This window comes from Anastrepha ludens, chromosome 3 (assembly GCF_028408465.1).
Source record: "Anastrepha ludens isolate Willacy chromosome 3, idAnaLude1.1, whole genome shotgun sequence".
Taxonomy (NCBI): Eukaryota; Metazoa; Arthropoda; class Insecta; order Diptera; family Tephritidae; genus Anastrepha; species Anastrepha ludens.
In genome coordinates this window covers 79,122,931-79,140,694 of record NC_071499.1, presented here as the reverse complement: position 1 = coordinate 79,140,694, position 17,764 = coordinate 79,122,931, and the positions used below count along the sequence as shown (strand labels likewise).

The 17,764-nt window shown below is 37.6% G+C and overlaps 1 protein-coding gene across 15 annotated transcripts in view; it reads left to right on the top strand.

The window, feature by feature from the left end:
• Positions 1-17,764, top strand: part of LOC128858259 (mucin-2) — a 131,308-nt gene that overhangs the window by 101,377 nt on the left and 12,167 nt on the right. For 8 of the 15 annotated variants that reach the window (XM_054094379.1, XM_054094382.1, XM_054094380.1 and 5 more), the window contains 3 exons: positions 7,487-7,600; positions 7,725-7,800; positions 8,709-14,915. In XM_054094379.1, the coding sequence (XP_053950354.1) occupies positions 7,487-7,600; positions 7,725-7,800; positions 8,709-14,368 (5,850 nt within the window). In that variant the 3' untranslated portion in view covers positions 14,369-14,915. Of the gene's footprint in view, positions 1-7,486; positions 7,601-7,724; positions 7,801-8,064; positions 8,179-8,708; positions 14,916-17,277; positions 17,356-17,417; positions 17,521-17,764 lie in introns of those variants that run through there. The other 7 variants (XM_054094385.1, XM_054094386.1, XM_054094387.1 and 4 more) reach the window with 6 other exon arrangements.

Here is a 17,764-nt window from a genome sequence, read left to right as displayed (position 1 = left end):
TCGGCTACAACAGCCGCTGCAGATGCATACCAGTCTTAAATTTTACACAATTTCATAGATTTGACCACATGAATGTATACATAGAACGTCTTTAAACACATACATATGTGTGTATGTTATAAGGTGGCACAAAATTAATCACCCAATTTTGTTTTCGAATAACTTTTTTACTAAACAAAAACATTGATTTTGAGTAATGGAAATCGTTATTTTCTCCTTTACACGCTCTGTCGCTTGCCTGTTGCATACTGCAGCTGTCTAAGTAGTTCACAAGTGTTAAACATGATTGACGTAGGATGCCATTTGCAAAAATTATAAATTTTCGGATAGGGTGATTAATTCTGCGCCACCTTGTGTATACTTGTACTTGTAGGCAAAATAAATATAGCACTTGTGTTTACAGGTGAATTAATTGACTTCGACAAATTACAAAACAAAGCGTTTAAGCAGCGTAAATGCTCTTTGTTTTGTTTACAAATCGGAAGTTATCTTAAATTGGTCTTTGCTGAATATAAGTATATGTATGTACATATACATATACATATAAGTATGTATGTATTTTGAATGCTCTTACAATTGTGCAATGAGAGAAGATATTCCGAAAGAGAAGCTGCGCACAGTGCATCGTGACCATGTGAATCGTCGACAAAATTAAGCTAGTGTTAATATCAGCATGTCTATTAAATTAATTAATTAATTTTATCTAATTATAAATAAACACATAAACGTAATTGAGACAGTCTTCGACTGTAAGGAGCGATTAAATGTGCACTGCATTTATTTAGCAACCTGAAAATTTCTAACGCACTTCCTACTTTACTCAGTTTAAATACCACCTTATACCAAGAACGCACCACGTTTAATTGAGATACAATTCAAGTCACTTCGCTGTAGCGCAATCTGTTCGCCCAGTTTTCCAAGATCTTTGAGACGGTTTCTGGCTACATCTGACGAATGTCTTGCTCGATATTCGCCTTAAAGGCCTGAACCGTTGTATGGCTTTTTCGCTTAACATCGGTCTTTCACTGCACCTCACAAAACAAGATGTAATGGTGCCGAATCGCAGCGGAGGTGGATAATTGATAACGCCTAGACGGCTGATAACACGATTACCGAAATTGGCGCGCAAAAGATCGATATTGACTTATGCTGTGTGGCATGGCGCGCCATGCTGTAACCAAAGGTATTACAAGACAATATCTTCAATTTTCGCCACAAAAAATCGCTAGTCACGCCTTCGTTCACTGTTGACCGAAATGGCTTTTCCAGGAGGAAAATTGAGCCAAAATCCGCATCAAACTATCACTCTCTGAGAATGTATTAGTTTCTCGACGATAAGGTGCGGATTGTGTGATACCCAGTTGCGGCAGTTTTGCTTGTTAACATAGCCGCTGAGATGAAAATGTGCTTCGTAAGAATATAAGTTTTGAATTCTTTTCAAAAAACGCACTGTTTGGGCTATACGATATTGACTTTCCCAATATTTCCCCAACTCTGTTCAGGCAAAAGGCGATTCATTTCGTTCCGTGGAGATATCGTAATCATACTTTCTGCCAAAGATTTCAAGCAGGAAAGATCTGTCACTGCCAATGTTACATAACTGAGGAAAACCCACTACAAGGACAATATTCTAAATTTTTTATTCAATTCCGAAAAATCATTTTTTATTAACTTCTAAAATACGTAAAATATTTTAATTATTTCTGAACAAAAGAGAGTTGTGTGTAATTTTAAATAAACATATATTTTTAGTTAAAATTTAATTTAAATTATTTCAATACAGCTAGTAATGCATTTTTCTCAAACATTTTCATTAATCACTTGCACCATTCGGTAATGCAATAGAAAAATTTAGCAAAGAAATATTTGATATTGAGTGCTGCGCCACTCACTAGGCGAAAAATTGCTCTTTCACCTTAACAGATTAAGTAAATACCGTTAAAGTTGCACGAAATATGTACTACTATGAATATTTTTTAAATTCTTCTTCAATCCAGGCGCACTGTGGGCCTCACTTACTCGCCTTGCTATCATTTTATTTCTGAGAAGGTCGGTTTCTACACCTACAAACATACAAACATTGCTGGCTGGCATTGCTCCGTATATTTATTGAGCATATTGTGTTTGATTTTTTTTACGTCTTCTGTTAGTATGTAGCGCTTATGTATGTACTCGTACATTTACCATTTCTCTTGAACATATTCAAAATGATTTACATCCAAAAATAGATACGCGTGTTGTGGCAATTTGTTATTTTTTTGATTTTTTTTTTTTTGTTTTTAAAATTGAAAACGTAGAAAATTTTACGACAGAAATAAATAAAAATAGAGAAAGAGAAAAAGCATTTTGGCCATGTGGTCGCTCGCTTGGTTAGCTGATTGCTGTGCGGTCGATTGTTGTTACCAAAAAAGGTAAAATACGTAATATTTGCTGTATTTATGAGGAAAATGTAAAATTTTCATTTTTGTGTTTGGCTTATGAACCATTAAAGATCGTTGTGATAGAGGCATTATGATTTTTCATTTAAATAAAATTCTTGTGCCTTTCTAATTGCCAAGAGTTTAATTTGGGGACAAAAACAGATTTTATGGGATTTAAAATATTCGTGATGTTGATTTTTTTTTATTAGGGACCTAATGTGTTTCAAGACATGACAAATGAGTACCTTTACATGTGCTATACAAGAAGTCGGCGAGTGTTCAATTGAATATTTCGAAAGTATTTATTTATAACAGTTTTACATCGCAAATTATAGAAAGGTTATTGCTGCATTACCCCTAATTGTGATACGCCACAAAAAAGAAACAGTATTTAACTTGTATAATACTCACTCACTCGGGTGGGCAGGCCCTAAATCCGTCAGTGATATGGAACAAAAAGCTTGAGGAAGTGCTCAAATTCATTAAAATCCTCGAATTATGAAGTCGCGGTAGGGGTGTCAATTTTTTAGATTATATTTTTAATAAACTACTAGAGCTACTACGATACTAATAAATTTTTTGTCTAACTAAAAATTTTTTGCATCCCAAATAAACTGAATTCAATAATTGCCTTCTTCTGCCTTAACTCAACTGCGTGATATATCATTAACCCTTGTATCGCATATCATGTTCAAGAGAGAATGATATGGATATGCCGCTATTTTTTAGAAGTCTATAGGGAAACTTAAGCAAAACTAAAACCAGAAGTGTCGTCAAATCGGACTATTAATACAATTTCTACAAATATTTTGGCTCCAACGCCGCCTTGTGAGTAGAAATAAACCCGGGGTAGTTTTTTTCAAACATAATCTGCTTCGGTGATGAATATACTTAGACCTGCCATAAGATCTGTTACAAGTTAAGCCCGTGGATATGAACCTTTTTTAATGAAGTTAGTTTTATTTAATCATGTAAATATTAAAAAACTAAAATTTAAATTTTCATTCGTAATCGTCACCATTTGATTTAACACAAGCTTTCAATCGAGTAGGCCATTCAGCTATTAATGGGTATTGACATCGCTGCTCGAACCAAAGAATGTTTGAGACTCTTCTAATTTCTGTGAGGTCTTCAACAGCCACGTTCTCCAATTCTGACCACAAACTGTAGTCCAATGGATTCAGATCTGGACTTCCAGGCAACCAGGAATATTGTGTTTTAGCCGCTGCTGGGTGGTTTTTGCCCTATAGGCTGGAGTGGAATCTTGTTGGAAGAAGAGATTGAAGCTCAACTGCTTCAGCACGCCTTTTAAGACACCCTTTTTGTATACTTTTGTCCCGATCTTAACGCCTTTTTTCGCAGAAATGAAGAGATGTAACGCCTTTACAAGACACTCCCCACCAAATCATTATGGACGCTGGGTGGTGGCCACGCAGAACCCTTGAAACAACATTTTTTCGTTTTAGCATAGTTTTTGTCAATTTGCTCACCTGTGAAAAGAGTGTTTTCATGTGCTACCGAAGAAGCTGCTTGCATCTGTCGAGTCTAATTTTCTTGAAGTACGTTGTCAAAAGATAATCAGTTGAACGACGGAAGGCTTTTATATAAAGAACATTTCTAATTAGTCTTGACATGGATCTGGTCGATACATTCATTTCCCTGGACATGATTTTCTGCTTTCTAAGGGGATTTCTACTAATTCTTCCTCGATCGGCTCTTATGGCTGCACTAGTTCGAACCACACGAGGATGACCACTTCTTCTTCTGTTTGTCACTTCAGACGTTTGGGAAAACCAATTGATCGTGCGGTAAACAAACATTTTCGAAATGTTAAGTTTTTTTCAGCAATTCGTAAATCTCTCTTGCACTTTTACCTCACTCCATTGTTAATAAGCGAAATTTTCCACGAAACTGCGTATAATTTATGAGAAGACAATGCATACGAACACAAGCAAAAATAAAGGAACTTTTTTCTGAGAACTTTTTCTCGCTATATGCATTATAAAATTTGTCACAGAATTTATAACAAGACTAGGTATATTTCGAATATGGCACAAATCAGTCCATAAATACGATTTTTATAATACATAGTCTCTAGTGTCTACTAGAGGGAACCGTTTACTTTAGACCTTCTTCGAGGATGAAGAAGATCAGACCATAAATACTCTTCTTCTGAATATCTCCATCACAGCGTCACCTAGCGGCGTAAACAAATTTGCAAGCCCTCCTAGTCGTATTCACGGCAACTTATTAAACTTTAGGGCGTTTTGTTTTAAGAGTTTGAGGACTTAAAATGATAATACAAAACAGAACCACAATCTGAATATGGGATGCGGCATATGCATGTATATCCGCCGCGGCTACGAATTGCATGGTTTGTTAAGCTCGCTGAATGGCAAGTTGCACCGTCTTGTTGGAACCAAATGGCGTTGATGTGGGCTGATTCATTTTTGGAAAAAAACGTTCAGTCAGCATGGCATTCTCCGTAATGACAGCTTCTTTTCCATTTTGAAAGGAATATTTACTTAGGAAACAGATTTATTTTATTATTCTGGCGTTAAACGATTCATGATGAAATGCGTTATTGAACAGAAATGTCAACACAGTTTGCCAAACAACAGTTATCGAATGATATTATCCTGCGTGTACTCCTGCGTGTCACTACCAAATTTTTCGGGAAAACTTCATGGGTTGTTATTTTTCACACCATATCTATTGGCCATACTCTAAATTGGGAGCAACACAAACTGATTCGTAAGCGAATAGATTAATAGATCACCATTTTACCAAAAATATCAAAAACCATCTGAGTTTATTGTTCTTATACTGCATTCGTCTGAGCATAGTTGATAGTCTAATACCGATAAGCTAACGCAAGTGGCATTGGACCATTTTATTTTTTGCAGAGCATTCGGCGTTTTAGGCTTTTTGGCAACAAAACATTCAACTCTTTTCAATGCGCAGCGCTTGGAACGGGCGCTAACTTTACGCCTTACGTCTTCAGCAACTTTTGTTTGGTATTTTTACAAATATTTATGATTAAACTAAGTATCTGCCGAATTTGTGCATATAGAATACTTGACGGTTATTTTTCACACCTGCATTGTTTTTTATTTTAATTTTCATTAACTTAGATTGGATATTCGTTAAAAAGCAGAAATATTTCTTGTTTATTTTCTTTCTAAAAAATCCGCCAACTCTTAAAGTTTTTCCATTAGTGATTTCTCCCCAATTTAATTGAATTTCCTTCCAAGCAATAAAATCACTATGTAAATACTAAACACTGAAATAAACGCATTGAGAACTGGTGCATACAAAACCTAAATCTGCACTTTGATAATAGTAAACTAACAGTTTACTTCCCAATTAGTGCGGAAAATATGGCGAGTGCAGAAGTGAACATATACTTCTGTGCAATATTTGATCCGAAAAGCTTTGCATATAAGGGGATGTTGTTGTTTTTGTAATTTCATGTTTTCACAAAGAAAATTAACTAAATGTATTGACTTATGTACACATACATATACATACTGATATGAATGATTTTGTCTATATTATGGCTATACATTTTTGTACCCGCACAGTAGTCCACAAGGGTATTATAATTTTGTTCACATAATGGTTGTATGTAAAATCATAAAGGAATCGATATACATAGATATAGACATATACATATGAAAATGTTCAGAATGAAGAGCGGAGTCGATTTAGTCATGTCTGTTCGTTCATTCGTCTGACTGAGCGCACGATAGTTTGAGCAAAATCAATATTATATGTATATTTTAATGAAACGTGGTACAAGGTAGTTGAGTATTGAAAATGGGCGAAATCGGTTAATCGCCACGCCCATCTCTCATATAACGGCAATGAACAGCAATGAAACTGGCATGTTGGTTATAAATGATAAAAACTTACTGAAATGGTGAGCCAAAGAAAAAAAAACTATGCAAGTAAAATTTTGAAAAATGAGCCATCACCCATACATGCCCACTTTCAGGTAAATTCGTCTATCTTGATAACAACTGAATAAAACTAAGCAACGCATAGTACATATGCGTACATATATTGCTCCCCACCTCATTTAGATTCGACTTAAATATAGTTGAGATCGGAACCATCATCTGTCGATTCCGTGAAATGGATACGGCAAATTCAGAACACATTCTTTGTGAATATTCTGCGCTAGGCAGAAAAGGCTACCTGCCCTTGGTGGTATTGCCGTGCATCCACATACATTGTGGAACAATAAACCCCAGAATGTACTAAAGTTCTTAAAAAGCCTTAACATATAGCGTACCAGCAATCTGCGCACAATCGATCTCTTTTGGGCACAATGCGCACTAGCCTAATAATAATAACTGAGATCGGATAAACGCATTGCCCACTTTTTAAGCATTAGATGTTAAGACTAAATATCTATCCATCCCTCTGATGTAATAACCTGTGACTCACGGAATCTATAACATCTATATATCATAGATTTAATTTAAAAATTAAAAGCCAGCCCAAAATAAATTTTACTAAAATGAACGCGGCTGTATATATACTTCGGTTCGGACTGATTTTACCCTTTGTGACTGTTTCGAATTGACATTTGCTTTCTATGTCTTCTAATAAAATCATGTTGATTTTTAATTAATAAACATAAAAGTACACAGAAATATATGAGCGTAATGCACATTTATGAATCTTAAAAATATCCCTTCTTTATCTCACAATTGTATTCAACAAATGTACTTGTACGAGTATAAAATAAATAAAATTTATGAGCTCTGTCATTCCGGATTGACGCAGTGAATTAATGGTTTTTGCGTACTACTTATACTGCAAAAACGAAAAACGTTTAAGGCCATTTGTTTAACTCTTTGCGTAATGAGTTCATCAGCCTTTGTACAATTTTCATTGCTTTCCGGGTGTTGGTAGCCTGACGTTGATTATTTTCTTTTGTTTTCATATGCACGCAAATATGTATAATATAGTAGACTTTTCTTGACAGTAAGAATATATCTCACTTTTTATTCCTGCACGACATTAATTTACTCATTATTCTTTACTTTTAATTGCAGGTGAAAACCACTCGTATAACGAAAACGACCAAATCAGGAAGCTCTTCAACACCAGTTACCCGTACAACTTGTGATATCGAGGAGATCTGGGACGAAGAATTATTACAAGCATTGGTAAGTTTGTTAGCTACACGCGTACATTAATACTTGGATGCGAATTAAAAAGTGCTGACTTTTATTTGTATTATAAAATATCGAAATTAAACAATTTGCCTCACATCTTCAAAACCACTCACAGCTTGAACAGGCCACAACATACGAAGAACGCCGGAAGATACGCGCGCGTCTACGAGATTTAATGGCGGAACGTGAAGGTAATGGCAAAATGCAATACTGTACACTACATACTTAAGAAAAGATGTATAGGAAAAATTTCAAATAGAATTAGAAAGTTGAAATATTAAGTTAAATCTTTAAACTCTCAAATATTTGGTTATAGTGGTGGTGGACGAAGAATTAATAAAAGCCATCTAGTACTTAAATTAACATTTATTTAAAACAAAACAAAAAAAAATCTTGATAAGATAATTCTTCATTATATCTCTCTATTCTCTCTCTCTCTCTCTCTGTTTTGACAGTGTTTCGTGTGAAATAATAATTCCTTTACTTTGTTTTTAGATTGATTATAGCTAGGCAAGAATACATACGAGTATATCTTGAGTTTGGGTATCCAGCCATAAACAGTATTTTAGGTACATATTGAATCGGTTGGTATACTATGCATAAGTATGTGAACGTTGAAAGATCCACACATATTTCCAAATAATGTTGTCATTCGATTTATAATTTATCAATTCTCCAATTTCACTTCAATCCTTACGTTTCTATATTTCATATTACCGTCTCTTCCTGTCAACTTCTTCATACTTTCTCACATCATATGTTCGTACTAGTTCGTGCGATAAGTTCGTTTTTTGGTCGTTTACAGTAAATGTACATGCTTACATGTTTTGTTCGAAAGACTACTGGTGATTCATTTTACGTAAAAGCAACAATATTTTATTATATATTCAGTACCCAGTGCCTGTTAGCTTACATTTTGGATGTGATTTAATTGACGGTGTTCCAGCCATATACGTGATCGTTGAACTTCTCATTCGTATTTCGTACACTCCCTCTGAATTGCTCGTTAAATTCTAATTTCAAGCCATCATTTTTGAACCTAACCAGTGCTTACCGAACATTACTTCATATATTTTTATTTGTATTTGTAATACTTTAGAGAAAAAAGATTTGAAATCGGGTGAAATATCCGAAAACGCTCCAGAAGTCGATGAAAGCAGTGCTAGTGAATACGAGGAGATCATTGAGGAGATTACTGTTAGCGACTACAGTGATGCCGAAGATGGTATAGGCGGAGAAGAAATAATTTCAAACCAAAATAATACTATTAGTGAAAGCAAAGATCATAAAAAGGACGTAGAAAAGGAAGAGAAAGAAAAAAAAGAAACTGTAAAAGTACAAGCGGCAAGCAAGCCAAAAATTGATAAAACAGAAAAGGTAGAGGAAGTCGATAAGAAAGAAAAATCGGAAGCGGAAGAGGAAGTAAATAAAAGTGAAGAAGTTCAAGCAACCGACAAATCGGAGGCAAAAGCCGCTGAAAGCGATATCAAAGCTTCAAACTCTGCAAAAAAAGAGTGCGAAGCGAAATCAAGTGTCGATAAAACCGATTCGAATTCCGTCAATGACGGTGAGTGCCTAGTGCCACTATTGCAAGGCATATTGCAAAACAGTTTACCAAAAGTAAACGCCAAATTACAGAAAACTCCAGAAAAAACTTTAAATACGGAACTGAACCAAGCAGCAGAAACTAGCACACGTACAAATAAAGCCTGTAGTAATAGTAGTAGTAGTGAACGTAGTGATTTGTGTACTGTTAATAATTACAACAATAATTGCACCGACCACACTAACACAAACAACAACACACAAACTGAATCAAATATTCAAACAATTAACGACGACAGTAAAAATTACACAAACACAAATAGGTCTTTAGCCTCAGAAGCATCTCAATCGACAATGACACGTGACATTGTAATGAAAACGAGTAAAAGTACCGCCAAGAGTAGTGGCAGTAGTAATCGTTCTAGTGATAGCGTTTCTACGCAGAAACAGTTAGATAGGTTAGGTGTTCCTCAGAGAGAAGACTCAGGTACGGAAAGTGGTGAGGACTTGCGTCTAATTGCAGCAGGTCTACGTGATAGTTTGCAATTGCAAAGTGATACAAATTTAATCGAAGAGGTGACAACCGCTCTAGCCCGCTTGGAGCTGTCGTTGAAAGAGGGCAAAGATATACCAGTTGATGGTAGTAAACGCGAAGCTTTACTTGCTTTGGTCGCACGTCTACAGACAGGCCTCACTTCACCCGACGCTGCACTTAATTTGTCAAATATGGCCTCCAATACCGGGCCATATGATGAGACCTCATCGCCAGAGGCTGATGCGCATCGTTCAAATCGGCAACGTTTCGCGCGTCGTCGAAATCGCAATAGTCGTCATACAGTCGGGGTAAGTCGCGAAGAATTGGAGGATGCACGTCGTTACATGGAAGATATGCAATTGATAGAGAATATATCCAATTGCACAACACCTGAAAGTGGTATGACGGCGAATCCTAATACCCCGCCACAATGGTTTCCCATCGAGAAAAATGCACCACCGAGTACGATACTCCCGAGTACGTCATCTTCGACACTCTACCGTCCAAATCAGTTTGTGCCTACACAACTAAAGAACGCTACGACGTGTTTCAATGGGGATAATCAAAACACTCATAGAGAAAAAGATAATCCGAAAAGCAAACGCCCATTATCGGGTAACTTTTCGGTCAGTTTTCAGCCGAATGTAGACAAACAAAACAACTCGAATGTCATGCAAGAGGAACCATCAGAATTCCATTTGAATGGTAGTGAGTCGCCGGATTCAAGCCTCAAATCAAATCGCTTTTCTAGCAAAAAACAACTTTTGAAACGGGCAAACACCATAGATATACCAAAGTCCAAAAAATATAATCCCGACTTTGATACAGATTCCGATGTGGAGGACAAGGCTCCACAGCTAGGTTTAAAGCGTACTCTTCAAGTAAATGTAAAGCAAAAAGTTCGCAACGTTATACCACCGTTCGTACCAAAGACTGAAAATGATCATAAATTTCTAGCATTCATCAATAAACAAAGCACTCAGCCTGGCCTTGGTTGGGCAGGTTCGCGTTCGGTATCAAATTGGACTAACAAATTCGGTAATTTGAAACACACTTTCGAGGTGGGAGCCGCTGCTCAGGCCACAACCGGCAAGCCACCACAAGCGCCCGGTCATGTGTCACATAGCTCAGCTAAGAATTACTGGCAGAAGCAAGTATTGTCGCAGGACTATCAGCAACAGCAACAGCAACAACAACAACAGCAGCAATATCTACAATACCAGCAGCTGCAACAACAGACTTTGCAACATAACCAGCAGGAGGCAAATGAACGACAACGACGTCTGGAAAGAGAGCGACTTGAGCGTGAACGTATAGAATGTGACCGTTTAGAGCGCCAGCGTTTGGAGCGCGAACGTCAGGAACGCGATCGAATCGAACGGGAGTACTACGAAAGAGAGATTATGGAGCGAGAGCGTTTAGCCGCCGCGCAACATGCGGCCATGCCGAGCATGACGGTACCAAAACCAGCACCGGTCAACAAATTTCAACATGCTCCTCAATCAGTTTTCCGTCCCATTGACAACAATGACACATTTAGTCATAATATTTTCAAACCTATAGCACAAATGCCGCAAAAGTTGAATACTTGGCAGCCACCATCTATTTCAAATAAACCCCTCTCAGCACCAGCACAGATATCGCCTGCATCACCGCAGTTCCTGACCACAAAACAGTCAGTGAATGGCACACATGTAACATCACCTTCATCTACCACTTCATCGCCCATAGGTTTGCCGTGGGTTGCGAAGCCCGCTGTGGACAATACCGATTTTAGAAAGAAAGCGCATACATTCGAGGAACGTTCTCAAAATGATAATCGTCAAAATTCCTATTTGCAGAGGCATCATTCGCTGCGTTCGCCAAAGGTTAGTCAACAACAAATGGATGAATATAAGAAACGACCTTCGCTACCCAGCACTGCTGATCCTTATATGGCCGCACAGAGTCAATATGTACCACAACAGTCGCAAGTTTATAGCTCAACGACTAATGTATACGCCCCACCGCCTCCGCCAACAAATATCTCATTTACGTATGCCGACATGGGGCGCACCAGCAACTACAAAAGTTATCCCTGCTTGCCATCGGCTGTTGAGACATCCATAACTGCGGACTATGCGCGACCGCGTGAAAGCTCGCTAACGAATCCGAATGCAACACCATTGGTTCTGACCAGCTCCAATCCGACCTATGAACCCTCTGTAGGTAATCGAGCACACTACAACAGTATTCCACCTGTAAAGCAATTCGATTTTGCCAGCCCTTTAGATAGTGCCCCAACAAGTCCAAGCATTTTAACCATGCAACAAACAGATTACACGGACGATGACATCGATTCGGATAATTTAATGGAATACCGAGCGGAAACCCGAGTTATGGGTAAGCCGCAGAGCCAGACCGCGGTCACAGTACGCGACCGACGTACAGCGCATGCTAGTGACGATGAGGTCTTCGGAAAGAACTCACGCAACGCACAGAACCTATTATATACGATGCGTAATATCGGCAAAAATGGAAATGGCGGAGCGAAAGTGAAAAAGGAACCCGTAAGAAAGGTGGAGTCGCCTAAAGTCTGTCTTTCGCCTGATGGGCGTGCTTACCAAGCGCCAATCGTTGAACCTCTGTTTCCTCAGCTCACCAAATTTGAACCCAATCGCACGCCAGAGTATATTGATAGAGCTATTAAAAATCAAGCACAAAATAATCCCAAAAAGACACGGCCTAAAACTCCACCAATGTCGAGTCAAAAGATGGATCGCACTTTGCAATTAGCTCGTGCCGAAGAGAAATACCTAAATAAATACGCAAATTTAGGTAAACCTGCGAAAGAATACCAGCAGCAAGTAAAGCATCAAATGAGTGGTAGCGTATCCAATATATCTTCAACAAACTCAGCTCCTTATGTAAGTGAAACACAAACTGCCTATGTGGTTACATATCCGACCGAAGAGATTTACGAGAATGGTTATACTAAACAAGTTCCAACTTCGTTGCCTTTACAGCGAAACCGCAATGTTTCTGAAAATTCGTCTGCTAGTTCGACAATATCACACAATTTACCATCGCCCGGCACAAGTTGGACGCCCAATCCCATTCATGTGGTCGATGAAATAATGCCTACAAACAAGTCAAGAAAGGCTGGTAGCATTAATAATTTGTCACAAAACACGTACCAACCACAAACGCAAAACTACAACAATGTACACAGTATGCCACAAGCAAAACCAAATGTGGCAGCTAAGCCTTCAGTACCAAGTGCTCAGTACGTACCGCCACCACAGTCCCATTCAACATACCAGCAACAATATACTCAAGCTCAATCCTCTAATTCGAAACCTACAGCTCGGCAGCAATTAGAAACTAAATTGCCACATCAAGAAAGACAGCATCAACCAAAACCCGAAATTGTACAACAGCTGCCGCAAGCGAAAGCTAAGCCCACACCCAAATTGTCAACGCGAAGTCATACAATAACTTCTGCTTCGCAAAGTCAATCCTTCGAACAACATAACGAGACGCAGCAAATGACTTTACCAAAACAACGTCCATTCGATGTGGAGATTACTCCTTTGCAAACTCAGAATCGCGTTCTCTCACAACAGTCATTGATCTCCAGTAAACAGCGCCAATTTGAGCAGAGCGAACAAGAGCAACAAAAAATTGCTGAAATTCGCCGCAAAAGTCTTGGTAACGTTTTGGATATTCAGCAGCAGCAAAGAAGAGCTGCATACTTGTCCGAAGCGAAGACTGTCATTAAGCAGGAGTATAAGTCATCGGCGCCGGCAGATACGCCAGACATCGTTAAGTCATCACTGCCCAAAGAGGATATGCCCATATTGAAAAAGTTCGGTCCACCACAACGTCATCATTATGTGCCAAATTCATATCAGAGTCCTGTAACCAATAAGCAAACACAAAAATTCGAGAGCAGTACAAGGGTCATAAAGAACACAAAACACGAAATAGTTCAGCATTCAACGTTGACCAAAAAACCATCGATTGTGGAAATACCGGCCACTCCACAGCCGGACGAAGATCTCATACCACGCAACATTGTTTTTAACAACATTAGCGCATTCACATCCATGTCACGTCGACAGGAAGAAAATGGCCATACGCTTGTTGACTCACACCCACGTACGAATCGTTTGAGTAAGAGCGATTCATGGAACCAAATTTTACAAATGCAAAATCAGACCAATATGCAACTGCCACCTAACTCGCCGAAGTTTGGTAATAGCGGAGCCAGTGGAACTGAATTGCGTCGCACTAAGTCTGGGCATACATTAAATGTGCGCATGTATGAGGCGGGTATTGATAAGGCCGAGGTTGGTGACAAAAAACGCACCGTCGAGGCTTATTTCACAGGCAAAAAGTCACCCAATCAACTTGGAGGAGAAATGGTGGAAATGAGAACAGCAACAACGACAACTGCGACAACGTCCAACACAGCTGGAACAAAGAAATCGACAATAAATCGACATAAGACAAGTGAAAAGATTTCGGCGAGTCGCAAATCGCTGACCACAATGACGAGCAATGGCGCGCCTGCAGGAGCAATTGTGCTAGGCGGTGGGTTGACACGAAGCGCAACAATGCCGCATATAGCGAATTTGAATCTACTTGACGAGAGCAACGTTGAAGACGCCTTCGAGCAACTAATGATGGGTTCGTAGGACGTAAGGCTCGCAAGCTGAGCTGGGGTCACACGTGCCAACCATTCCAAATTGTAAAAGAGTGCCAAAATGTTCAAAGCGAAGGAAAACCGAAAATCGAACATCAAACATGAAGAAAAGCTTAGTTGGAGATGCACAAAAAATGTTGGCCTGCAAACTCGCACATGATCACATTGAAATTTATTTTCTGCTAAGTTATTCGCCATGTGTCGAACGTTGCTCATCGTCAACATTATAAATTAATATTTTTTAGCCCACTTTTCCTCCCTCACTATCTCTCTCTTAACCCACCTACTTTATTTTTGATTTGTGGTACTGGTATTTTTCACCGGACGAATTGACATGAAGAAAACGGATGTTGAGGGACTACATGTTGTTTTATTATTGCAACTTTTACACCGATTTCAAATTAAAACATACAATCTACAAATAAACGCACAAACGCAAACATATGCAATTCACACGCGCAGAACTCTTATATGATTGCAAACTCCTTATACGTATTGCCTGCTGGCCTTTGAGAGAGCTTGAATGTTGAACAAGTAAATGAAGAAAAAGAATAACCAGCGAAGTGACTAGTGGAAGAATAAAAAACCCTTGGAGAATTTGACACTTTATGTGTGTTATTTTGGAATCACCGCGTTTATACTTACATATACATTTTCGAAAAGCAGTCCTGAAGTGCTAATTGTATCCAGAGGCGTAGACCAACCCTAAGTGATTCAACGAACCTTGCAGCTTGATGTGCTCGCCTTCAATTTCAACTCTGCTAGCATTTCTACATATCTATTCTATATACAGTGTGAGTTTATCTACGATTTTCAAATACTACGCTTCTCAGACGTTCTCCACAAAATTGCAAGCTACTGCTTTGCCAGTACTTTTCTCCAAAGACTAACCTAAAAACGATAATGTTCACGGTATTCGTATTGTGTTTTGTTCATAATTAACACCAATAAAGGCTATATTGTTGGCCCCAGCTCTTAGCCCAGCCTAGTCCAAACAGTCCACAGTCCACAGCCCACAGCCTGCAGCCCAAATCCACTCAGCGCAGTTCTGCTCAAACACTTATCTGACTGCCCGCCCGCCTGTCTGCCTGCCTGCCCGCCAGCGCTCACTCATTCACATATTCGTTAATTTATCGATTCGCTGGTTCGCCAAGTCGCTAGTTTGTTCGTTCGTGTTCGTATTTTGCTTGAGAGAAATTTAATAACAACAATGAAGAAAAAAAAAACGACGTGTTGAGCGGAATATAATATAATAACTACAATATGTACTAATTTTTAATCGTTCTTTTTTTTGTAATAATAATTCAACCATGTTGTCCCTCCTTCTGTATATACCCATCAAAAACATACGCATACATGTACATAATACAAACCTTGTACTTCTACTGACTAGACGTCTACTTACACACATACATACATTAACTGTTCTGTTTTTGCTTTCGAATATACTCGTACAATATTTTGCGCATGTGTATTCATTGCATACGAGCGCCATGCTTGGCGGCGAGCTGTTTTCGACGCAGCCGCGTTTGAATACCATATATGTACATATGTATGTATATCTAATAGTATGCAGTACGAAGTCATGCCGGAAGTTAAAGCTCGTTGCTCGTTGCTTGTTACTCGCTGCTCAATTCAAATTTTGTTTAAACTGGCATGTATTGAGTACATACACACATACATACATAACTTTTACATTTATATATTCATAACTACTTGTTCCTTGTTATTGCATGCGATTTTTTCTGCTGTTTCTGTTTCATGCTAGATTATTTTTCGGAAGTAGTCACTGATATACATGCATATGTATGTATATATTTTGTGAAGTCCACATTTTACCTTTTTTATCTTTTATTTTTGCCCTATTTTGTGGGAAGTTTCCGTGAGATATTTTTCCATATACTATGTACATATATAAGTGCCGAAACTATTTGAGCAAATATTTACATATTTTTGAAGCACAAGAAACTAAACAAACTCTTTGCTATACCCTTCTTTCATTACAATATGGCGCAAAATTAATCATCCTTTTTTAATAACTTTTTTATTAAATAAAAAAATAATTTTGAATGATGCAAATTTTGATTTTGACCTTTTCGAGTTGCATTGCTTATCTGTTTGTATACTGCAGCTCTTAAATATGATTGAAGTACGAAGCCATTTGTTAAAGTTATAAGTAAATCTTCCGATAGGGTGACTAATTTTGCGCCACTTCTTATTGGATAGTTAAAAGTTATGTATTAACTAAAGCAATACGCGCAATGATATGTTGCTAATTTGAACTATTTACTAGCATTTAAAAGCCCTTGACAACTAGTTTCGGTAACTTATTTAGAGTAAAATTTGTTGCTAAGTCCATTTATATGAAAATCGTCCTGTTAATACGAGTATGACTTTGTGTTTGTCCTTTAAGGAGTGCCCGTCCATATAGAAAAATGTAAAACTAACCCTTTCTTGTCTAGTAAGAAGTATGTTTTAATTAGTGTAGTTTAAAAAAAATTAGTTGCTTTAAATCGGCTTTTGTATTTTATAAATATTAAATACTAAAAAATGCGTAGCATACATTTGCCTGATTCACATACATGCTTGTATAAAAATTAATATAAAATAAAAAATTGCAAATAAACTTTGCACTCACTATTTTATATAATTTTTTATACATATGTATGTGCAACTAATATGAGCAAGTGTAAACCACTTTTCGAGATTTAATTTATTGTAAACAAATATGTGTTTTATAAATTAAGTTATTTTGATTAACGCATGCTTCATATTTTTGTTCTCTTTTTTTATATTTTTGGTATTTTTGTGCTTTACAAATGCTTCAAATCGTCACAATACAAAAAACATAAATATGAAAACACACACAAATATAATTTCTTCACATACCCACCTATACAGAGCAACAAGCTACATCGACCACTGAGAAAACGGAAACAAAGGAAAAAGATGGCGCCGTTGTGACAACCACAACTAAAGGTAAATATTTTGGAAACTATGAAATTTTAAAAATTGAAATATTCTTTTTTTGTTACTTACAGTTACAACACGCACTGTATCTGGCGCTGGAAGCTCTGCAACGAAGCCAGTTTCACCGTTTGCAAAGTTCCGTCAGTTGGACAAACAAAGCTCTCAACAATCAAAGTAAGAAAATAATATTTTTTTTATAAGTACATACATACATACATTTATTTACGATTACACTCATATTAGAGTTGGTATACATATTCTTAGTGAGCTCTGGAATTGCAACAATCAAAAAAAAAAACCTTAACATCTGAATTTAACTTTAATTATGTTCACATATAAAGGATTACCGCAACCAGATTGCACAATCAGATCAAATACAACTTTGACAGTCAGCCGTCAATTTGAGTTTTATTCATAT